General features: G+C 38.1%; 1 protein-coding gene across 14 annotated transcripts in view; it reads left to right on the forward strand.

Moving 5' to 3' along the window:
- Nucleotides 1-199: 199 nt before the first annotated feature.
- LOC105054121 (protein unc-13 homolog) overlaps nt 200-25,542 on the forward strand; it is a 71,041-nt gene continuing 45,698 nt past the window's right edge. For 3 of the 14 annotated variants that reach the window (XM_073245456.1, XM_073245458.1, XM_073245461.1), the window contains exons 1-14: nt 202-519; nt 611-675; nt 3,161-3,431; nt 3,618-3,684; nt 3,776-3,926; nt 5,313-5,480; nt 6,178-6,276; nt 6,448-6,657; nt 6,766-6,867; nt 8,392-8,622; nt 15,034-15,192; nt 19,197-19,280; nt 25,115-25,201; nt 25,289-25,474. In XM_073245456.1, the coding sequence (XP_073101557.1) occupies nt 351-519; nt 611-675; nt 3,161-3,431; nt 3,618-3,684; nt 3,776-3,926; nt 5,313-5,480; nt 6,178-6,276; nt 6,448-6,657; nt 6,766-6,867; nt 8,392-8,622; nt 15,034-15,192; nt 19,197-19,280; nt 25,115-25,201; nt 25,289-25,474 (2,049 nt within the window). In that variant the 5' untranslated portion in view covers nt 202-350. Of the gene's footprint in view, nt 520-610; nt 676-3,160; nt 3,432-3,585; nt 3,685-3,775; nt 3,927-5,312; nt 5,481-6,177; nt 6,277-6,447; nt 6,658-6,765; nt 6,868-8,391; nt 8,623-15,033; nt 15,193-19,196; nt 19,281-25,114; nt 25,202-25,288; nt 25,475-25,542 lie in introns of those variants that run through there. The other 11 variants (XM_073245463.1, XM_073245464.1, XM_073245460.1 and 8 more) reach the window with 10 other exon arrangements.

A 25,542-nucleotide genomic window follows, 5' to 3' on the forward strand; every position in this document is an offset into this window, starting at 1 on the left:
ATTTTAACTATTGAACTTATTTTTTAAAGTTGATATTAAAAAAAAAAAAAAACTATAAAGCCTGCTCATACAATATTTTATAGTGCCCGCCCCATATGATTTTTGTTCCTCGTGGACTGACGTGGACCCCAACCGGCAGCTCGCACGAGGCATGCGCGGAGCTGAACCAAGAACCGGATGCGAGAGTCCTTTTGTCGTCTTTTCGCAGCCATCATCAGTCTTACCCCACTACGGAAGCATCTCGTTCTTCTCGCGCGCTCCTCTTGCGCGGCCGAGAACAAAGTCCAAAAGGAGGACCGGAGCAATTTCTTCGATCACTTGGCATACTCCGTGTCTATTCTCATGAACCGATGGAAACCCTTTCCCTGTTGCAGCGGCACCGCCGCGACCGCCACAAGCTCCTCGAGTTCATCTTTTCCGCAGGTCTGATCCGAGCTCCATCGGGTGACTCTCTGGACTTGTCCAATGTCGACTTGGATGCCATCAGCGTCGACTACGTTCTTGAATGCGTAGAATCCGGTATTTATCTTGGTTCTTGCCTTGTTTCTCTTTCATTCCCCCCCTCCCTGCTGTGATTATAGTTTTTGAAGGCGCCGTTGTTCTGCTTCAGATGCAGTATTTGATCCTTCGGCAGCCACCAAAAGGTACACCGAGGCGTTGGATTATCCGGTTATGGTAAGGATGCCATGCCCTAAATGAGGGTGTTATTAGTTTTTAGCTATATGCGTGATCTTGAGTAACTGTCTTGGGTCTTGAATCCTCTGATGGGACAGGGTAAATAAGGTATATTCTGAATTGGGTGATGTGGCCGCTGAGCCATTCTTGAACTGCTCGGGCGCGCTGCCAACTGCCGCCTTCATGCTTGTTCAGTTGAAAAAAGTCCAATCTTGAAGAGTAGTTGGCTTGCAAAATTTAAGTCCGCGCACGGACCTAACTTGAGAGTCACCTCGTTCAAACTGAGACATGACCCGAGATCGGAGAGGTATAACTGGTTTGAGCATGAACACCCTCTTCTAGGACCAAGCCTAGCCCATAAAACCCAAGGCTTGGCTCGATTCAGCTCTTTTGCAGCCCTACGAACAATTGTTGGCCATTACGGGTTCAGTTTGTGAAATGTTAGGTTAAAGATTTTGTTTTTTATGTTCAATTTTTTGTCTTCAGTATAATAAAGAGTCCAGACCAAAAAAAAAAAAAAAAAGATACAAAGCAATGATTACTAAATTGGACACATTACCAATCATAATTAATTTGTCTATGCATACCCATCGCTAGTAGCTCAGTTTTCTCAAGTGCTTTTATTCTCCTTTTGTTACTTTCATCCAAGAATTCTTAGATGTTTCCATCTTTTTGTCAAAGATTTCTACCCCACAATGCTAGTTCTGGTATTAGCTGTGGCCGTACATAATTTATTGATGTTAGTTCTTTTACTTGATTCAAGCTGATAGCATTGATTTCTAGAAAACTATGTTATGACCACCTAGCATAATTGAATAGGATGATGGGGGCACTTACATCTGTTTTCTTATATTTGTTTAATGGCACAGCATTAAAAGTTTAAGAGAATAAAGTATAAGGAGAAAAGCAAAGAAGTAATTTTGGATGCTAGAATAAGGTGTACTAGGGGTGCATCGACTGTGTCAAAGCATATCAGTTGATACCATTTTCTCATGCAGCACATGATGCAGGTCGTACCATACCCGCCTTGTTCACTACAAGTTTGATCCTTGATATTTTAGATCTTGTCGTACAGTGGGTTCATGTGAATAAGATGCATATGGCAGAGATGAACATATTGAGATTGATGTGTGAAATAACTAAGAAGGTGAGGTGAGGATTGAATTTATTCAAGCAGTTGCTGGAGTTGTACCAATTGTATTATGAAGTGACAGAGAAGTCAGAAGGTGTGTGCATGTGCAATGAAAACTAGAAGAAACCTTGGTAAGAACATGTGCCCAGATTTGTCTTTAGGGTTCAACAGGGGAGGAAGTTACTTGCTATTATTTGGTTCTCAGTTGTGGTAAAAGATTGGGAAAAGCTTGTAGCAAAACCAAAGGCAGGTCTTAAAAGAAACAATCAAGAAAAGGGTGACCCAGTGGTAGTGCACCAGTCCCCATCATTGTGGTATCTAGGGAGGGTCAGATGTTTATAATCTTACCACTGCATGTGAAGAGGGCATTTCCGTGTTTCGAATCCATGACCTCTAAGTCACAATGGAGGATGAATATTCCAACCTTGGTAATAGCTACAGTTATGGGTTTCTTTCTTTTTCTTTCCCCATATAATGATCTTTTGCTTTACTTGCTCAATTATTTCTAATGTAATTGTGAGCCGTCCATGCATAAGCTGTTCACTACTAGCTAAGAATGCTGGTTATCCTTATGCTTTCATTTTCACAGTGTGTCCAGTTCTAGTATTATTCTTATTAGTTATTTCTGCAAACATTTCTTGCTCTTACCTGAAACTCTATGAATGCATGTGTGTGTGCATGTATAAAGTAGCTCTAATATGTGGATGCCTACACAACAACCTAAATAAGGATGGTCTTGACCAGATGACCAAGGGCAAGGGCTAGCTGTTGGGTACGATCCACTATTTCTAAATTGCTTACCATCAAAAATTATGTGATTGGGACATCCCTGGTCTCTGCATTACCTGTGTCCAGTGATCAAGAATGGACAATTTAAATAACTTGAATAATGCATTTTTTTTGACCATTGGATGCATAGGCTTGGGATATCTAAATCAAATGATTTTTTCTGGAAAAAACAATTTAGAGACAGCAGATTACATTCAATGGCTCAAATTATCGGTGCTAGGCCTTCGGTCATAGACCAACCTCATTTGGAACTTTATGTGGGCGTCCACATATTAATTCTACTCTATTTGTGTATATATGTATATCATCAGTATATGTATATTACTGATGTTGTAAATTTATGTATTTATTTTTGGCTTTCATTCCTTTTCCTCAATCTGAATAAATTATGTTCTCACCGAGATAAGACTCTTGCCTTCTATGAACTGTGTTGGTATTTTGCATATGAGGAAGTATGCTTCCATAGTAAATTGCTCTTGAAGTTGTTAGCATACTTTTGAATTGGATTGTTTTCATCTTCTTATTGACTTGAACATAAACTATGTTTCTTTTTTTTTTTGGCAGATAAACTCATCATCCCGAAACTTCTATTTTCTTGTTTCAAAAACAGAATTGTCTGGATCTCCTCCTCAGCGAAGTGTTCCTCAGATCAATGCGAAAATATCTTCAAGTCACTCATCTTGTTTAACAGAGCAACCAGACAATTTAGTTGGCAGAGAAACCAATAAGTCTGGAGTTGAAAGCAATATTAATGATCTAGCTGCAGTAGGTGTATCTTCTCATCCAGTGAACAATGCATATATGCTCTCTCTAAATTTACCCACATTAACTACAGGTATGTGTGCAGTGTCATTATTTGTTTGCACAGTTGCACTACACATGGTACATATTTGTCAGGTTAACCATGAATTTTGTTTGTTTAGTTAACAGAGCTACAAATGTTTTTTTGTCAAACTCGTATGTTTAGATAATTTTGTTGGTTGTCATAGTAAACTGATCAGTAGTTTTAAGATCCTGGAAGGATTATCTGATGATGATATGCGAGAGACAGCCTATGAGGTGCTTGTTGCTTCTTTCATACTCTCCGGGTAATTTCTCTCCTTGTTATCCTCCCTTTTCCTCTGTCTCTCTCTCTCTCTCTTTTATGCTCACTCACGCTTAAACTTTGTACGAAACCAGGGGAGAAATACGTTTGTTTGAAAAGAAAAAGAAGGAAAAAAGATCTAGATTTTTAAAGGGGCTAAGATCTAAAAGAGATGAATTAAATTCAGGCTCAGAACCAGAGGATTGCCATATCGACCTGCTGGATGTCATTCGTGTTCAGATGGAGGCAAGCATTCTTTAATCTACTGGCCCCATGTTGTTGTGACAAGGCCTGTGCCTGCGTCTCCCCCTCCCCGGTCTTCATCTCTATATAAATATCAGATTAATCTCAAAGTTGTGATGCAGAGTTTCACATAATAATGGAAATGCCTTTTATTGTTTATTTTCTGCACATAATTAAGCTGCAAATGATTGACAAATCATTGCTGCTATTTTTTCCTCTACTTTTAAAAAGGCCAAAAATCTTCTAGCTTCCTCTTGTAATTATGACTTAAGAATTTAAATATCTCCAGAGAGATCAAAACTGTGACCATTTTGGAGCGTTGAACTTTTGGAGAGTCACAATGTCAGAACTATGACTTTATAATTTATTATATGTAAGGATCAAAAACAACTTCTAGAGGATGTTATGAAGCATAGAACATTGGGATGCAGAAGAAGATGCTTGAAGAAGCTGATTTTTATTTTTTAACATATTTAAAAGCTGTATATTTTTTGTGTTTTTGACCTTTCGTGGCAACCATATCTTGTGTTAAATAATCCTTAAATACTCCTTTTGGCCTTTGTAGAGTTAGTCTCTAACATGCATTTGAGTCCATCTCCCTTATTTGTGCTTGTGTTGGCACACATGTTACGACACAATACTTATTATACCAGTGCCTTGCTAGCATGTGACACTGGCAAGGTCCTAGCTATCTATAAGTTTTTGTCATGCCATCGTGCCAGCGTGTGCCAAGCATGACATGGAATGACATGATGATACATACTCGTGCAGACGCCTCACAGCATCTGATATTTCGATCCTCACTTGATTTTAAGTTTTTGACACTATGTCTATGACTGTTTATTTAAATACATAATGCAATACACAAACATACAAGAACTTATTAGACTTCAATCTGTTGTTTCCTTAGGCTCGGTTGCTATGCTCCTGTTAAAAGAATTAGATTCTGAAGTATTTTTTATGAGAAGTTTAATTGGATGTGCTATCTCTTCTTCTAATTTTCTAAACGTTAAGAAGTCAAATAGTAGCAAGCAAATGTGTGAACCATTGTCCGGTTGAAAATGAGGTAGGATTCCTGATTCCTGCATCAATTTGGGAATTGACAAACAGAGGCCTCAAAACTATTGAAATCATTTATCTAGTCAAAAAAGGACCTTAAATGGTGTTGTTTTCTTGTATGGTAGTTACTGCAACAAATCAGGTCATAATCATACTTTGAATTTGATTCATAACTTAGGGGATATAGTCTCTGCTCTTACATTTATTCTTTGCTTACCCTCCCTTGCGCTGCACCCCACAAACTGTCCCTCCTCTCCTGGGGGCCCACCCATGCTACTTCTTTGAGATAATATAATTTGTTACATGGTAACTAGTGTCACCATCATTCAGATCTCAGAAGCAATGGATGTGTGCACCAAACAAGGTTTGAGGCGCTTTGGTGAAAAGAAGATGCATGAACAGACCGATGTTCCTCTAATATCATTGGAACTCTTGGGTGCCATTAGCAGGTCAGATGTTCCTACTGAAAGATCATACAAACAGTGGCACAAGAGACAGGTCAGTTGCAATAATTGCTTATATTTAAAGTTGGCAATTGGTCGACTCAGGTTGAGTTTGTGTTTGGTTGAGAAATAGGTGTTCTAATGAAACTATAATCTTGAATCTGATGTAAGCAGTTCAATAACCTGAACCCTAATCTAACATATTTATGAAGCAGAAGCATGTAACACAACCTGACCCGTATAACCTGTTTAATAAAGAGGTTGAATGGCTTGCATATGAGTGCATGACCATGCTGACTCCACACACTAAAACTTTAGCCGACACAATTGACCCAACATTAACCTAGTTAATCTATTAACTGATGCTAATCCATCAATTTCAGATCTAATTAACCTATTGCTTATATTGATTCTTATAAGCATTACTTAAGCATAAAATTATATCCATAAACAGTTTATTGGGTTGATAATAGGCCACTTTCAGTTCTGGATTATGATGATGCTGAACCAGCTTACTATTAAACAGGTCAATCTAGGCCAATCCTCGAGGCCTGAACCTGACCTGTTTAATAGACGAGTTATCTTGTGTTGACTTATTTATGACATAGACTTGATTATGCATGTCAAACCCACTAGCTTGCTTCAGTTCATGTCAGGTTGGCCAATTTGGCCAAGGACTGCCACCCTTATATTTCTTTTTAGCTTGCACCTGTTCTAAAGGTTATGTTTCTTGCAATCTTGTTTTCTTTCAGGCAAATATTCTAGAAGAACTACTCATGATTTCTGTTGACCTTGTTTCTGATGTACATGCAACACTGGGCATGCTTCTCTCGAAGCTTAGAAATATAGAGGCGAGTGTTCTCCTAGTCTCTTGTATATATAAAATATGAATTCCTCTATAATACTAATTGAGACAACTCATGTTGTATCAGCGGTAAAATTTTTAAAGTTCCCTTCAAGCAGCAGGTTCCTGTGCCCAAGTTCTTTTAAATAAATCTGGTTGGTTAACATTATGGTTGCAGGAATGGGTTTTAAATACAAGTCCTGATGGACGTGCTGAGATTCTGACAGCTATTAAAAGATATGCTTCAAAATTTTCAAATATGCCTAGAAAGTTTGGTATTCGAAACGAAACCTATTACTGGACCAGGAGTTTCCATTTTAACATTAATCTGTATGAGAAGTTACTCTGCAGTATCTTTGATGTCCTGGAAGATGGTCAGATTTTAGAGGTATAACATTTTACCTCATGCATTTTTATGGTATTTAAGTATTGTTAAGGCAGACTATACCTAGATTTATAATCCAGTAGTAATTCTGTTCTTTGGGTTCACTGCTAGGAAGCGGAGGAAATTATTGCTTTTCTTAAATTGACTTGGTCTACGTTAGGTATTATTCAAAAGGTGCACGATGCATTATATGCCTGGGTGCTTTTCCGGCAGGTATATTGCCTTTTTCCTTGATTATGTTCTGATGTATTAGCAATATATATAGGATGTCTATGTAGTCTGAAAGTCAGGACTTTGAAATAGATTATCACAAGCAAAAGTTTGTTATATGGCAAGAACTTGCAAGAAATTTGGGAACATTTTGTATTTGTATGACATTTATGAGAGAAAACAAGAAAAAAATATTAGAGCATTTCCATAAGTGTTGGTACAGTATGGGACGATTCAGAGTCAAGACGGCGAGGCGTACCAAATATCGATACAGTATGAGGCTATGTGCTAGTATGCTTGGTATGGTACAGTACCTACCGGTTGGACAAACCTTGCTAAAGGTGTTTCTAGAATAAAGAAACATGAAAAATGGACTACGAATATCTGGAAAATTATACTTAAATTAATAGGTCATGGAATGACATTTTCTTAATTATTTTCAACCTCGTGAACAACATGGTAACATGATATGTCTTCAATAAAATGGTCATAACTTCTTTGTTTGAGCTCCGGATAAGGTGATTCGGGATGCATTGTAAATCTAAATTGATACTGGATATATTGGAAGTGGTTTGAGCTCAAAATTCACCATGTGCTGACTTTCTAATGCTCTCTTTTGACTGATGTGCGCTATACTGCAACTTGACCTCTTATTAACTTATTAGCTTGCAAAACTTAAGCTCATTACTTACATGTGAGTCACGTATCATGTCATATCCACCTTCTAATCGGTCTCGGAAGTGTCCGGAGGTTGCCTGTGGCTCTTGTGACAATAGAAGGTTTGGATTGGGCCTTCAATCTTATTCCAGCTCAACTTCCGGTGCATCCATGACTGCTTCTTCATCCTTGGTGGTTTTCGATGAGGGTCCAGGGTCAAGAAACCATGGAGCTCAGTGACTTTAATAAACTTGATGTAATTTAGAGGAATGATCGAAATGTTAAATTGGGATTCCTTCCTAGAAAAGAATTAATGGAGAAGAAATATCCATAAAGTGCACCTAGATTGATAAGATAGAGCAGATTAATTATGGTTAGGATCATTATTTTGATGAATAAAGTGTATAATCCAAGCACTCAAACATGAATTTGTTAATTCTGTCTATTTAGCATACATAATGCATGCTGAAATCATAATTCTTCAGTTTCTTCCCGTAAATATTTAACAATCTTCTGCTCTGCTAAATATGTTCCCTATGCTGTTTTTTTGATGTTTTCTTCTTCAACTTGATTGCATGATATAAATTTGCACAATATCTATTACCTGAGATGTTTGGTGTAAAATTCTGTCATTCTGACTCATTACTAATTCAATGGTCTTTGTCAATGTAGTAAAATTGCACTGTAGTAACCCATATTTCTGTCTTTAAGATATTTCTCTTTTGTTTCTTTGTGTTGATTGATGATCGGATTAGGTTGCTTGAACACATTATGATATTATCACTCTCACTTTATAAATTTATGTTTCTAGGTGTTTTTTGGTGGTCTAATATGTTTGGAGATATTCTAATCAGCAAGTTCCCTCTGTAGTTTGTTAGAACAGGTGAGGGAAGACTTTTGAAATATGCAGTTGTAGAGGTGCAGAAAGTTGTATCAGGTAAAGATGGTGAGGGAATTGAGGAAGCATATATGAGCAGTCTTATTTGTTCAGTTGAAGCCCATGGCAGCAAAAGGTTTCTGAATTTGGTTGATGCTGTTCTGTTTGATATCAATAAGTGGTGTCACAATCAACTAGAGGACTATCATTTGCATTTTAGTCAGGTCAGCTCTCCGAGTGTTGTAATTTTCATGCATAAGTAACTATTATGTTCTATGATGTCATTGTTTAATCCATTCTTCTATATTCTGCTCTCAAATGTGATGCTTCATAATTAATAGACATATGCATGTTATACTAAAATTTATTCTAATATGCAGATGCTGAAAAGCTTCCAATTTTGTTATAAACTTATAATTAGTCTGACGCGGACTTAGTCTTTTATTATCATATTGTCCATCCCATCTGTTTACCTGCGATGTGACATTGATTGTTTGATACTGTGTTAGTACAATGTTGGTGCAAGTATAGATCACAAGATTCTGAGGCAACAATTGTCATACACAATAGATGATTTATGGTTCAAATTATTGTCAAGCATGTGAATTGTTTCAAAAGGCTTATAGGAACATTTTCCACCTAACATAAGTGGCACTCAGAACCTTGTATATAATTATCTACAAAAGGACTCAAGATATACTCAAGATTTATTTTTAGACATGGTTTGCTTGTCTTATCCAAAAAATCTCCAAACATGGCAGAAAATAATTTCTTACCTATTAAAAGTGTGTTCTGATTGTAGTAATAAGGCTCCAAAGTTGTACACTTGATCCATCTTGAAAATAGCTTCTAACAAGTTTTCGGTATTAGTTCTCCTACTAGTATGTAGGGTTAGTGCTGGTTCTGGGCAGCTTGCTTTTTGTGACCAAATGCATTCATGTGTTTAGTTCTTGCACTTGGTTATTGATCAGGAACCTTTCAATGAGCTAGGAAATATAACATTGTTTTGTTGCATTCCTATCTTGATTATCACATTATGTGGGCAATGCAAGATTTAAGAATAAATTTATGTTCAGTTTTCCTATTAAAATTGCCATCATAAATTTTCCCATTAAAGTTGCTAACCCCAAATATTTTGGAAAAGGAGTGCTGGTTGCAGTGTTAATGGTTTTTCACTTTTCATATTGAAGTTCAGAAAATGTAATCTTTGTCATTGTTTGCCATTCCTGTAATCAGTATCTTCATATTCAAATCACGTTTTAAACTTCTCAGTTTATTGCTTTGTGAATTCAAAATATATACCCTAGTTTATTTGAGTTAAATGGAATGTACCTTAATTAGATTACTTTGTTTCTAATAAAATAAAGGAACAGGGTTCTGCCCTTCTGTTGGATAATGCATGTGAGTTGTCATGTCTTGTTAAGCTAAACAGGTATCAAGGATGTCATGACTTCAGGTGCTGGCCATGCCGGTCCATACTGGCCAGCATGTACATGCTGAGACAGTACCAGCACCTGCCATGAGTTGGCATGGCACCTCTTTTTTAAATATTTAAATTTTAAATAAATTCTTTTATCTTTTTTGTATCTCCCAGCATGGAATGTACTGTGCTTGCAAGTTACTAGCTTACCGACCTGCATAAGCTTTTAGAACCTTGAAGGATGCAACTTCCATTATATTCTTAATTAGTTCTGTTAAATTTCTTCTAAGCATTGACTACATGGCAGGAGAGCTTTGTTGTTGCTTTTGCATGTAGATCTAGACTCTCTTTTGTCTCGGTGGATTGTTGATAGGAAGAAAATCATAATATCTCTCATATAAAACATCCTATAAGTGCTATGATGTCCAGTGGGAACTACTTTCTAAATAAAGAATCTAGCATAATTTTAACTATTTTTATTTTCTGATATTTTTAAAGGAAAATATAGCTTGCCAAAAATTATAATGGATATACTAAGTTTCTAACCAGCCGTTGAGATTAGTATATATTTTACAAATGACATATATATATAGTACATTATGTAACTATGACTTCTCATAGATTGGTTTGAGAATCTTCAATTGGATAGTGTCTGATATTAGGCAAGATCATCATGCCCATCATTCTTCGAACCATCCCAAATCGGATGGTTCAGACCAAGGTTCGCTGTACCGGTACCGGACGGCGTGCCGGTGCCGGACCGGTATGGTACCGTACCGTACCGACACATGGTACGCCTAGGCGTACCGGTCCGGTATCGGTACATAATATTTTTTTCGATTTTTAATTTTTTTTTTGAATTTTTGAAGTTAATAATTGATAAATACAACCTCAATATGGCATTATATTGCATATTATTGACATATTTGGGTTCAATTTGGAGTTAGGTTGCGGTACAAAGACTCTTGATCCAAAATCTCAAACATATATTTATTTACTTTATATTTTAACTATGTCATCTTAAAACTAAAGAAAAAATATATAAAATACGCATTAAAATGTATCTAAATATTTAAGTACAAAACGCAGTAACTGATATACGAACCTTAAGATGTACTCTGTATTTAATTTCTTGTCGAGTATCTGTGATGCTCGTAGATGTCTACATCATCAACATATTCTGAAGGGATATCAGTCTAACCCTCTAGCCAAGCTGCACCGTACTCTCGAATATTCATCATTCCATAAGGCATCCTCTCTGGATTGTAAGACATCTCAGACCTCTCGTTAAAATTCTGACTCTGAGAAGTATCTTCGAGATGATGGTATGGTTGTGGAGGAGCCCATCCAAATATGCTAGTAGCAAAATCTAATCCGTAAGATGCTCCAGGTTGCATAGGGTAGTAACCACTAGAAGATGATGCCTCGGATGCACCATATGCATATGGATCATAAGGTGACTGTGGATAATAGGATCCATAATGCGAGGATGATCCAGATACATCCATGGATCCTACTCCACGTGCAAGATCGTCCGCAGCTGCATCATGTGCTGGATGACCTCTAGGAGCCCGTCATCTATATGAAATCGGCTCTCCACAATCTTTATTGACTCGTCCACCATGATCTCTATCCTGTGTGACATGTGTAAACTGAGACTCACCGGTGAATCGAATATCACTCTGTGGCTGTCTCATAAACGGTGGTCTCCTGTCCTCCAGTTTCTTCCTGATTATCAGATCCATGGCTACTACTACCAGTATCATCATCACTCTCCCTGGTATCCGTATCTGAACCAGATAGCTCCTGTACTCTCGAGAGTGGTGCACGTACAACCGTCTTTTCCTTCTCCCCTTGTGCCCCTTTGTGATTGAGTTTCCTGTGATTGGGAGGATGGATGCCTTCTTGCTGGCTGCCGAGAGGATCGTCTTTACATCTCTCGCTCGAATCTCTGGGAAGATGTATCGGATAGCGAGTCATGTGATGAATGAGTCCCTTGTGTCCCCTCAGACTATGGCTGCTCCCTCTACCATCAGGCTCTCTGACTGAGGTAGTCCTCTTTAACTCGAATTCTCCCCTACCTGTCGCTGATCCAGATCCTGATTCGTAGTATGATGGTCTGAATCGCTCTCTGTATCGGGCCATCTCCTCCTGCTGGTACTGATCCGCCAAGCTTGTCTGAATAGCAGCTTCAATCTGTGCCTCCTCCTCATCTGGAGCAGAAGCCTCCTCTGACTCTCTAGAGTGATAAGAAGGTGGCTCTGCAGCTCGACAGTCTACTTCGGTCTTTTTCTGCTTTATCCTTTCCTTCGCTGTTTTCGAATCAGTAGTATTTTTTCATCAATTGTCGGACCTCTTGCGGACATTTCCGACACATGGACACATCAGGATAATCACCAGCCAGATGCTGCTTCAATCTAGTCACCCCTCCTCCCTTAAACTCTGTGTTGCACCATTTGCATCTCCAATGATGTCAAACCGAGAGCATCTCGCCATGATCCCAACCGATGTCACGCTCTGGATCTTTCTTCTTACTCATTTCTGCAGGTATAACAAAATACTAATTATTTCTAATTAACTGTAATATAACACTAATTACATATATTTTTTATTTGATAATATTTTTTACTATTTAAATATTTATAAAAAGAATTTCAAAAAAATTTTAAGTTAGATTCAAATATTTCAATTGTTTTGAATCATTCTAAACATTATTCTCAATTTCAAAACTAACTTTGATTTTTTATTTTTTTAATTTTTTAATAATTTTTATATAAATAAATATATACTATAAAATAGCTGATTAATTAAAATGAACGAACGTCATGCTCTAAATTTTTTTCTTATAAATATATGCAAGTATAACAAAACACGATAGTTTAATGATAATTAAAATAATTATATATAATTTTAAAATAATTTTAATAATTATTTTAAAATTTATAAATTCAAATAAATATGTTATATGCTTTAAATAATATTTTTAAATTAACTAAAATATAACACTATTTTTATATATTTTTTATTTTATAATTAAATTTTATAATTTAAATAATTAAAAAAATAATTTTTTAATTTCAAATATTTGAAAAAAAAATTGAAATTAAATTTAAGTAGCTTGAATCATTCTAAACATGATTCTCAAACTCTAATTTTTTTCCCTAAAATTTAATTTTTTTTTTTATTTTTAAATAAATAAATATTTAAAAATATTTAAAAATATTTAAAAAATATATAATTAATAAAAATTAACAATTTTGGTATCATCGTGTAGATCTTCCAAAGATCTATCACATATAATTAAATCATTACCAAAATCACAAGATTTTGGCATGATTTTTTCTTATTTTTATTCTTTCTCATTCTTATCCTATTTTTAACAACAAAAATAAAAAAAAATATTTACTAAGAAAATAACATATTATCTTATCTCCGACCAAAGATCAGCCTCTCCTCGAACCACTCCTACAATTTGACGGAGTTTTTTTTTTTTTTTCTAATTTTTCGAAGGTCTCAACGGTTTCGTTGAGACCTTCATATGCTTCGGGAGTTCTCTGAGACTTCTCAGAGAACTCTGACACCTCTCAGAGAACTCTAACACCTCTCAATCATTTAAAAGCTCTCCGACCCCACCCCTCCCCCTCCCTACTTTTTGCATGTGGGGATGTCGGCACGGTTCGGTTCACGCCGAACCGGTATCGAACCGATCCATACCATTCGATTTTGGGCGGTATGGACACGAACCGGACCGAACCGAACGGTTCGGTGCGGTTCGGGGAGTTTTTCAAAAAAAAAGTCCGAACCGGTAATGTGCCGGTCCGGCTCGGTATGTCTCGTACCGGGCGGTTCGGCCCGATACGGCGAACCTTGGTTCAGACCGTGCCGAACTGTATTGACAGAAAACCGGTCCAGTTCTGGCGTACAAAATGGCACAGCAACCATCTCGAAGGGAGGGAGAAGAAAGAGAGGAAGAGAGAGGAGGGGCGAGAAGGAGAGGGAGAGAAAGAGAGATCCTTCGGCAGCCATCTAAGCTCTTGTCGAGCTTGGGATGGGCGGAGGGAGGGAAGGAAAGAGAGGGGAAGAGTTTTATCGGGTGTTCGGAGGCCGTCGGAGGCCTCCGAATGGACGGCGCCGCGGCCACAACGTCTTTGATGGCCGACAAGCCCACGTTGAGGGACTTGAGGGTGGTTGAGGCCGGAGGGCCTCCGCCCTCCTTCCATGCGAAACAGGGGTTCGTCCCTATTTTGCATTTTTTTGGCTTTTATTGCACGAAGTTTTTTTTAACATAATTTTGGTTGAAGTTGGCAACCCAGTTGCCGACTTCGCGCGATAAAAGCCAAAAAAAAAGCGAAATAGGGGTGAACCCTTGTTTTACATGAGAGAAGGTGGAGGTCCTTCGACCTCAGCCACCGGAGGCCGTCTTCCTCTCCCTCTTCTTCTCTCCCCCCGTCTCTCTCTTCCTCTCTTTCTTCTCCCTCTCCCCTTCTCTGCCCTCTCGGTTTGGCTCGGCATGGAATGGTACGGACTTGTACCGAACCGTACTGCCGGCCGGCCGGCATGGGCTCCGGTTTTGGTTCAGCAGTCTTTGATCACGCCCGTTATTTTCTATTGCTTTTAACCTGGGGTCATATCCAAAAATTGCTCTTGGTTTCATCGTGATTATTATGTATAACTCATCCTTTGGATTGGTCTTCTGATTCTCTATTCATCGCTTGGACAATGGCATTTATCATTTAGTATATTCTCTTTCAAAAATATCCTGGAACCTTTGCTGTGAACTTACTATTTACTTGTTAAGAGTGAAGCAAATAGGAGAACATGAGCCAGAAATCTGCAGATGCATGCTCAGTCTTATCCTTCTCCTTACCTTCTTGCTTTGGTATTCTCGTGTGGTTCTTATTTGGTCATCACTTTTGCCTTTAATTATTTAGCAATTCCATAAATTTGAAAACTGAAACCACTTTTCCTAAATCTTAAATAATCAAATGGTATTATACAAGGTTCACCATCTTGGTACTAGACCTTGTACCATTATCATTCTATTATACAAGGTTCACCATCTTGGTACTAGACCTTGTACCATTATCATTCTATTATAATGTTGGTATGTGGTTCAGAATGTGATAAGTGCGTAAGTTTGCCCATAGAAGCATTAATTTATGGATCAAATTATTTTTATTTTTTTAAAATTGATGCTTCTTCGTGTATTTTGCAGAAAAGAGGTGCACCAACAGGAAGAGCCCGATCGGCAGGCTTAAAGGGATCAAACGGGACCAAAAATGGAGTTAAAATGGATTTAAATTCAAAGCCGAAAGCCAATCCGATCCAATCTGCAAGCTGGTGGTCCACCATGGACCACTTGGTCCATAAGAAGGTTGGTGAGCCACGTGAAAAGCTAAAGTAATATCTTAAAAATCTTCACATGGCTCAGAGAGAGTTTTTGGTGGCTTGGGCTGCATGGGAATGAAGCACGAACACAAGAGATGGCGGGTTTCAGGCGAGACCCAGAAGCTTTTTAATTCAAAACAAGGAGCACAGCTCACGGGGAGTTATTGGTGGGGGCGCTTGGAATTCAAATCAATTAGGATGTGGGAGCTGGTCCAAGGCTATACACGGGATGCGGTTGGGCGACGTGGTAAATGAGAAAACGTAGGGAAGATGCGGGCGCGATGCGGCAAGCGGCAGAAAAGGATACATGTGGACGGCTGGGACGAGCGACAGAACAGAAGAAGAAATTTTTTTCAAAAGAAAATAAATACCTAGTTCATTAGTCTCACATCTAAAACATAGAAAAATCTTTTATCTATCTACGCCAAATAAAAAACCCACATACCACCTCTTGGAGATCATCTGATTTTTTCTCAAGCTTTAGTATTCGTAGATTTTGTTCTACCCAAAACCCTGTCTCCACTCCTCTTTGGTCCCTAAGCCCTTGTTCCTACTTTCTTCCATCCTTCTAATACACGAGAAGGAGAGTCAGCCAGGGAGAGGTTGGCCCAAGCCAAGAGAAGAAGAGAAGCTGGGTTCTATGAGAGAGTTTTATTTTATTTTTATTTTCTGTTCTAACATCAAGTCTCGTTAATGGTTTAGGAGTTAAAATTTTTTTTTGTATCAGAATTTTTATTCAGCAAGAAATTAATTTTTATTTTTTTATTTAATTTTTGTAATTTTAATTTCTATAATAGAGTAGTTTAAATTTTTGTATCTTTTAATTCTGCAATTTTTAATTTTCGCAAGTTAAATTTCAGCAAGTAGCATAAGATTTTATTTTATTTTATTTTTTCGTATTTCAAATCAAACTATGTCTGGCTAAGCAATCCTTCTGGGGTTTGCGATGAAGCTAGACCATGAATAGAATCCTTCTTTGATTTTTTCTTTCGAACTTTTAATTTTTAGAGTCCTCTATTCATCTCTCTTACGAAGAGACTTGATGGGCTATCATTGGATCATAATCCCTTCATAGTCCATGCTTGATTCGATGCAAGAAAGGATGATTGGTAGAAGGCTCATAAATCTTTAAATCCTTTATTCTTCTGTCTTGTGAAAACTTTGATGGGTTACAGTTGGGTTTGAGCCCTTTCATAGCCCATACTTGGGTAACACAAGAGAAGTGATTGAAAGAAAAAGTCTCTTAATTAGGATGAAAGCGAAATGCTTGATGTATCATAGTTGAGTTAAATCTCTTCATGATCCATGCTTGTTTATGTTTTACATTTTAATCAAGGGACATTATAAGAGAAATCATAGGAAGACTCTCTAATTCATTGGTCTGGTGGATTCAAAAGTCTTAGATCTTTTAGATAATTTATCTTTATATTTGATTAATTTACTGCTTTGATAGTTCGTAATTCAACAAACAAATTCTCCTTTGTTAAAGCCCGTCTGAGCAAATATTTGAACACACTTTAAAAATTCAATTCTTTGTGGGATCGATCCATACTCGTCGAACGTGCTACATTGCACACTGTGCGTTTGCGGTAAATTTAAGACACATCAGAATGGTATGAAAGTATTAGTATAGTAAGATACACCGTAATGATATGATACGGTATGCCCTATACTGGGTGGTATGGCAAACACTGGTATTATTCTATTTAAACATAGTTTTAGTATCAATTTGATCAGAGAGTCTTTTCAATCTAAGAATTGGTTTCACCTTTCATCTCATATTTTTGCTCAAGAGTTACATCACACAATCAAAATTACATATAATCTTATTAGCACACCTCTGAGAACCCTTAGTGCTAAGGTATCTTCCAAAGTGTGACAGAAACATGGCTCTTTTAGTAAGAAACAGTCGGGTTTGATGTGAACTATTGGGTTATTAGATTATCCGACATAACATTGGCCTTCTATCACTTGGATGTGCGTGAGATCAGCAGAGATCCCTATGCTGCAGACTGCATACTTGCGGTGCCTCTCACTCATCTTGAGGGTGCCATGGGCAGCCAATATTGCATTCCATGATCATATGGTCCAAACAAGCATAATACCTTTGTTTTACTTTAAAAATTATTGTTGGGTTGAGTATAATCAAGATTTTAAAAACCACTAGAACAGGATGGTACGAGTGGTATCATACCATTTTGGTAGGAAACCAGCATCGACTAGGGGTGGAACTAGGCCGGGTCCTATCCTTACCTGAGCCCGGCCCAAAAATAATTTTCGGGCTTTGGGCTGGGCTTAGGCCCGATAAATGCCTAAAAATCCCGGCCCGAGCCTGGCCCGAGCCCGGCCCGAACCTATTTGGGCTAGCCCGAACAGGATATGGCCCTAGTCCATGCCCGTCCGTTCCCTTTCCTCCACGCTGCTGTTGTCGAGACCGCCGAGACCGCTTTCAAGGCCATCTCTGATACTTTGTCTCTGCCAACTCCACCCCCTCCCAATCTATGATGGCCCTGCCACCGTCGTCGCCCGATCACAGATCATCGGCTTTCGAAGCTTTGGATCCTTCTCCGCCATCCCCCTCCAACTCGCCGGCAGCTGCGAGAGGCCCTCAATGGGTTTCTTCCTCTCCAGCACCGTGCTTCGTCGCGTTCAGTCGGTAGGATTTGGGCCTGTAGCGTTCCTAAGCGGGGAATGGGATCTGGCCCGCAGGTGGATCGATTGGGGTTTTTTCCTCTCCGGTGCGTTCCGAAGCGAGGAATCGAATTTGGCCTACTGGTGGATCGATCGGCTTCGGAACTTCAGATCTTTAACCCTGGGGGTGATTTCCGACGGGTGACAGTCGGACCTGTCATCGTTGTCTTCTTCGTTGAGATCGAGGAGCGGGGTGAGGACCTGGGGCTGCTCGAGCTGGGAGGAGAGCTTCATGAGGCGGATCTGGCCATTGATGAAGAGATCGTCGATGGAGGTCATGGATCGAGCGACGAAGGTGGAGGATGGGAAGCGGATGGATGAAGGAGCCGCGGACGGATTGGTCGGGTTGCAGTCGAGTCCGAGCTCAAGCCGGGCTCGGGCCGGGCCATTGATAGGTCCAAGCCCAGCCCAAAAATGAAATGGGCTATATTTCTAGGCCCAAGCCCGGCCTGATTTTATTTGGGCCTAGCCCAGAGCCCGGCCTGACCTAGCCTAGAGCCCGGCCTGCAGTCGGGCCAGCCCGAAGCCCATTTCCAGCCTTAGCACCGATATACAGTGTGTCACTGAAGGATGCAATTCTGGACCGTGTGCCCATACTAGGCAATGTACTAGCAAAAAAAAAAAAAAAATCAGTACAAGGTCCGTTACCGGTATTTGAAACCTTCAGTATGGTTATTCTTTTTTCGGGAAATTTGATTTCTTTCTACTAGTATCTTCTGTCCTAGGTTAATAGATGGTCAAATATTATATCAAAGTTCTATCTTATGTTTACAATTTTATATTCTTGTGTTATCTCAAATTTAAAAGATGACGGAATGGTTATATTTAGAATTTTTCAATTATCTTAGTTATGAACAATGTGAATTTCAACAAAAAGAATGTTTTAACATCTCAATTATTATTCTTCAGGTATCAGTCACATGATTGTATGATAGATACAGATGATTCTCGCTATTTTTTTTTCCTTTATCAGTCAAAATAGGTCGTAAATCATCCGAGTTTTTGAGTTGACTGAAGGCATTTTTTTTGATGTTATCAATTGAATCCTGAGTTGTGAGTTTTCGAACCATGATTTCAAATATTATTTTCTTCATTTTTTTTTCCTTTAAATCATTTTGCTCATTTTGTTAACCATTAAAATGAAGATCATGAGGCCTTGGCCTTCTAAACTACATCGTGTATCATGTTTGTTGTACTTCAAGTTTCTTTTAGGTTTGGACACCAAATCAGCTATTAATGTTTCATTTCATCACACATGATGCCTAAACATTGGGTTTTCGGTTTGATGCTTTGATGTAGGACAAATTGGCTACACTTGAAAGCATCCTGACATTGGCAATACTTTGTGGGTCACATTTTGCCGATGAATTTGCAGAAATCAAGGTCAGACATATCTCTCTGCTATGAATCAGTTCATGGTAACATCTTGAAGTCATTCATTTCATTGTCATCGGTGCTTTTCAGTTATACGTTCTAACTAATTTAGCTTCTTATTTGATTATCATTGGTTTTCTCGAATGGCATTTTTATGTATGTAATTTCTGCATCAACTGTGATAAGCATTATATCTGCAGAGCTGGAGGTTTGCTGATTTGTCTCCAGGTTAGCAAGTCTGCAGATGAAAGTTAAATGTCTGATATATATTCTGTCATAAAATTAAATTAGCATTTGATGATTTTCTTGTCAACGATCTGTCCAGGCCATTGATATCTAACTGTAGCTAATATATTTTGTATCTAATTGTAAGCTGTACTCAATGTACCCATTTTCTGCATGAACTGTATTAAGCATTAATTTTGTGAAGTTAGATGTTATTTTAACTTCTCTCCAAGTTAGCAAGCCTGAATACTGAATGTTGAATTTTCATTGGATATTTTTTCTATCTTAAATTCAGATTTGTATTTGACGTTCAACTTTTCAGCAATCAGTTCAAAATGGTTTATAATGTGATTTTGAATATTCTAAATTGTTAGCAACATGTTAGGCCCTTCTTTTGCTGTTTATTTTAACAGTAATATAGAGAGTTATGACATGATTTGTTGGTTTTGTTTGATACTTTAGTTATTCATCTTTTACATTTAAATAATTAAATTACTTATCAAATCATTGGCTTGTGTTACTTCGGAACATACCAGTGTCAAGAGATGCTCTTTAGTTGCTACTTCATAGTGCATAATCAGCTATTATGAATGACCGACTCGATGAATCTTTTGTGATGATGAACCATATTGGAGAATGGGGACTATCAGATATGTTACAATCCAATCTATGTAAATTTTTGATATATCAGTGATCATACCAGTGGAAGGATGTGATTAATCAATCTTTGTATGTTTTGACCTGTAGCTGTTAAACTGTTCATTCCACTGCTTGGTCTATTTTATTACAATCAATCTTGTATATTTATCTCTGTGCATGCTGCCAATCTCAGTAACGAAATTGAATATAATGCCATCACCATGATGATAACCGTGCACATCAAGGTCTTTATCTGGGTGTTCTGCTTTTACTATGCTATTGTTTTTTGTCAATTTAGTTACATGCTCCTCAACATATGTTTCCTCAAATCCCCGTTATCTGCTTGTTTGAGGTTTTCCTTGGACTTTCTAAATTATTTCTATGGCCATTAATTTGAAGTTCAATCTACGCGATCTTCCTCCATATGAAACCTACTTTTCATCAATATTTGGAGCTATGAATGAAATCAAAATGTTGGGTAGAAATTGGCTGGTTTCATATGAAACTGGCTGAGTTTCACTAATTTGGGTCAGCTTTAACCACCTCTGATTAATTTTCAGCCAAAATTTACAACTTTAAGGCTTATGTTGGAGGAATATAACCAATGTGCTGTTGGAAGGCGCGATCTTCCTCCATATGAAACCTACTTTTCATCAATATTTGGAGCTATGAATGAAATCAAAATGTTGGGCAGAAATTGGCTGGTTTCATATGAAACTGGCTGAGTTTCACTAATTTGGGTCAGCTTTAACCACTTCTGATTAGTTTTCAGCCAAAATTTACAACTTTAAGGCTTATGTTGGAGGAATATAACCAATGTGCTGTTGGAAGGAAACTATCGAAAGTATGTATTGGATGATCTAATTTAGTATTATTAGGTTATTGTTAATCAACAATTTTAACAAACTTATTTGGACCATATTATGAATAATTAACATATCTAATGGAATTTTTATCATATTGCTTAAAATTACAACTTTTGGAGAATATAAGGGAATCCTAATGCTAATTGAGTCACTTATAGAATCCAATAAAGTTTATACATACTTGATATGGTAGGAATACATGGGATATTATTTACTTAACTGTTGTTTTAATGGTTATTATAGGCTTCTTAGGTGAGTTTTTTTGAGGTAATAGGTGGGTTTGTGGTCCTAGTACTGGTATTGACACCACCTTTCTTTTGCCTGCTTGCTTTGCATGCAAGAAGAGGAAAAGAGGGAAGGGGAGAAGAGAGGATGAAGGGGAGAAAGAGCAGGCAGTTCGGACTTCCATTGCTCTCATCTGGCCTCCTCCAAGTCTAAATCTATATTAGAATCTAGTTTTCTTCTCCTTGTATCTCACTTCATTTGTTTTTCTCTTTTGTCTTTTTTCCCAGATATTTAAAAAAAAAAACTGGTTTCAATACAATAAGCCCACCTATTAACTCAAAATCATTCCTCAATCCTATATTGTGATATAAACAAACCCCAGAACCTTTAAATAATCATAGAAAACAACAAACAATGGAGAATACAAAGTGAAAAAGGGCATCCCAATGAACTACCAAGATGCCAGCCTGTCCCAAATGGTCAGATAGTGGGTCTTGGCCATCCTGGTTCATACAGGCTGGTTACCAACCATGATGACCTGGTTATTCATGTATTAGGTCTCTGACCCATCCTAGAAGCCAGAACCCCACTGATCTGATCCGAAATAGCTGGTATGGCTGTGATTTCAATCCAAAGAAAACCCTCAATATTCTACAGCTTAGAATGTTGGGCGCTAGAGGGACTATTAGAAGCATGTGTAATAGTCCTAGATTACTAGATTATATTTAACTGTGGCGGCGAATTTAGAAAGCATAGAGTAGGGAAAGGTGGCATTAGTGGATGTGTAGGGATTGCATCAGCGGAGAGACGGAGAGGCGATTGAATGGTATGGGCACATGCAATGAAGATGTGAGGAGGTTCAGGTCCGGAGAGTTGCTTGATCTTTTGGGGATTTCAGAATTGAGGTAGGCAAAAACTAATTAAACATGAAAAGCTGACCTGCTCTTGTGCGGGGTGGGAGCTGTATACTTTGGTTGGGTATTGGTCGATCTTTTGACCTAAACTTTGAATTAGTTATGGGTCAAAACTTTGACCTAACTCAGGTCCTGTGGGTAGTCTTTGTTTGGTTCAGATTGGGCTTTGTTGGTTGGTTTATGATCTTTTGGTATGAATAAGAGTGAATTGTCTCTTTTTAGTACGAGTCTTCCAGCTCGCTTCAAATTGGAGTGACCAGGAGTAAAATTGTGGTCAAGTCGGTTAAATTGGGTCAGTTTAAGGGTTGGGTCATGTGGATACAGTTTAGATGAGTTGGGTTGAACCATGAGGGGTGATGCATGGGTTGAAGGGTTTGGACTGGCTGTTGGGTTGGACTGAGTATTGTTAAGATTTCATATGTTAGTAATTGAGTATGTTATTGTTGACTTTGAGCTGAATTCAACCTGACTGGATTTATTGCCAACCCCAAGACCTTAAACAACATGGATCAAAGTTGCAAGAATAAATTTGAAAAAGCTTGGACTAGCATCAGAGGTAGGCCTTGCTAGGAATAGGTGGGTAATGGAGAGTTATGAAGTTGACTCTGATTAATTGGGGGCAAGAGTTATATAAGTCAAAACAAGCAGCATATGGCAGAGGGTACAGTGTGGCCATAGCCAAATGATAAGGCCAAAGCAATTACATTTTTTATTTACACAATTATAAAAGTTTATTTTTCATAGAGTTTGTATTCTAAATTTTAATTACATCATGGGAAAATAATCGATAGATGTGATCTTTTCATAAAAGTGAAGTCTTTTTTTTACTATAGTCTAAAAATGTCTTCATTTGAATATTTCATAAAATCATTTGCAGGTTTTCAGCATATTTCAAATCACATAACATCAGGTTCCATGGAATTCAATGAATATGTGAATATTTTTCAAGATTTTGTTGTATCAGTTATTTTAATTACATAAAGTAAATGAGGTCTAAAACGACTTGCTTACACAACATAAAGTATTGACAAATAACCAAAATTGAAGTATTGAATTGATTGATAAATATATGGGGAAACCAGCAAGTATAAAGAAACTATATTAACATGAATGCACAAATTAGATGCGATAGGCTTTACATATAACATACTTTTTAAAATTATAAAATGTTTCTTATTTATTTTTCTCATTATTTTCTTTCCAAATTTCTTTTGTATATTTTTTGATTTGTTGCATTTTTTATTTTCAATTTTCTTTTGACAGTTTTTAAAAGGTTTCTCTTTTAGACCATCGAAAGATACATAAGATAAAAGGTTCCAGAGTCTGAACTAAAATGATATCTAGCATACTTTAGTGGTTCATTTAGTTTCTTTTGTTTTATACTTGTTTGAAATATTTCTACATTGTATTATAATTTCTTCCAAAACTTTGAAACTGAAACTAAAACTGTTGAAAGTGACGAATTGCTGAAAAGAAAACTCATTTAGCTTGGCAAAACAACTTTTCAAATTTTATCATATTTATTTATTGATGAAACATGAGGAATGGCTTTGAATCATTGTTTATCACAGGATTTGTCGAACCGGCTCGAACTTAGCGGTTCGGGGCATGCCGAACTATACCGACGATTAATTGGTGTGGTTCGGGTGTTCGATTCGGAATGCCGGCGAAAATGAAGCGATGGAGAAGGAAAGAGAGGAAGAGAGAGAGAAAGAAGGGGAGGGAAGGAGAGGGGGAGGTCGGCGGTGGTCTGGCGAGGTTGTTAGAGGACCATCGAGGCCTCTGGGGCTCAACGATACCCTGCGAGATGTAAGAAGAGAGTGATAGAGAGAGAGAGGGGAAGGGAGGGAGGAGGAATGAGGCAAAGGTGGCGAGAAGGCGGGCCGATGGCCGTTGGATGGCCCAAAAACACCCCGCGGTTGCCATAGGTTCGAAACAAGGGTGACATCCTTGTTTCGTCATCTTTTTTAAACAAGATGATAAATAGTGAAGCCTGCAAATCTATTATCAACTTCACTATTTGTTGTCTTTTTTAAATAAAATGATTTAAAAAAATGATGGAATAGGGGCGTCGCCTCTGTTTTGAACCCACGGCAATCGTAGGGTGTTTTTGGGCCCGTTCGACGGCCACCTGGTAGCTCTCTGATGGCCTTCCCGCTGCCTTCCCCTCCTTTCTTTTCCCTCCCCCCGTCTCTCTATCTCTCTTTGCTCTCATTTTCTCTCGCCTAAGACCATGGAGCCTAGGAGGCCTCAACAGCCCTCCGGTGGCCTCTGTGGCCCTTTGGTGGCCACTATCGGCGTCTCTGTTGGCCTCCATTTCCCTCCCTCCCAGCTCTCTTTCTCTCTCTTTTCCTCTTCTGTTTATCCCTCGTTTCTGTATTGGTTCGGCCCCAGTACGGTCCGGTATGGAGACGTATCGACTTGTACTGCCGGCCAGCCAGCATGGGGTTCGGTTCTGAGTCGGCGATTTTTGATTTATAACATTTTGGCTTTTCCAAGTTTATCACACCTTATACATCTAAGCAAAGCTTTTATAGTTGAAAACTGAACTACCAAGTGTTAGTAATAGGATCATTAATTTTCATATAGTTAAGACAAGAATTTCACAGTAGACTGAAACATATCACTTGTAATTGGAGCGGAACAGGCAGTGGAGATGACTAGATTACAATAAGGAGGCTTGCAAGGGGTTCTAAAGAAGCATAAAACTTAAGGTAGTGAATTAGCTGTTTTCATTCTCAAAAATGAGATTATTCACTATACTCATCTCTCTCTTTCGTTGATGCTGTTGAGTTTATTGTGTTGTAAACTGTTTCTCTCCAAGTGCCTATAGGAATATAGTAGGTTTGCAGTAATGTTTTGCTTGTGCTTGAAGCTTTTAAGAACAATATCATTTCAATTGAATTAAGCTCCTTAAAGTGGCCCTTTCAGCAGTTTTCAAATATTAATTTTCATTAGATTTCTTTCATTACAGTACATTATACCTTTGGCTGGAGATGGGACAACATCTATCTTAGTGCATTCATTCATTGAGAAGTCCATTCAAGCTGCTTATAAACGGGTGAGCCATGCCAATTAGGGTTTTTGACATGAAGTGATATACTTGGGACATGTACAGTGATAAACTCAAATTCTCTTGGTCTGCCAGGTCCGTAATGTCGTGGATGCGAAATCTAAGTTGGAAGGGAAGCATTCCCTCACCATGCTTGGCAATGAATTAAAGCTAATTGCTGAGAAAGAATGCACTACATTTATTCCTTTGTTGTGCCGCCAATATCCTGATGCTGGAATTCTTGCTGCCGTACTCCTCCATCGGTTATATGGGGAACAACTGGTGTCTTAATAAATTAAATTTCATTTCTCTCACATCTAATGTACCGTTAGATAACTTAGATTAGTCCA

This window comes from Elaeis guineensis, chromosome 11 (assembly GCF_000442705.2).
Source record: "Elaeis guineensis isolate ETL-2024a chromosome 11, EG11, whole genome shotgun sequence".
NCBI classification, from domain to species: Eukaryota; Viridiplantae; Streptophyta; class Magnoliopsida; order Arecales; family Arecaceae; genus Elaeis; species Elaeis guineensis.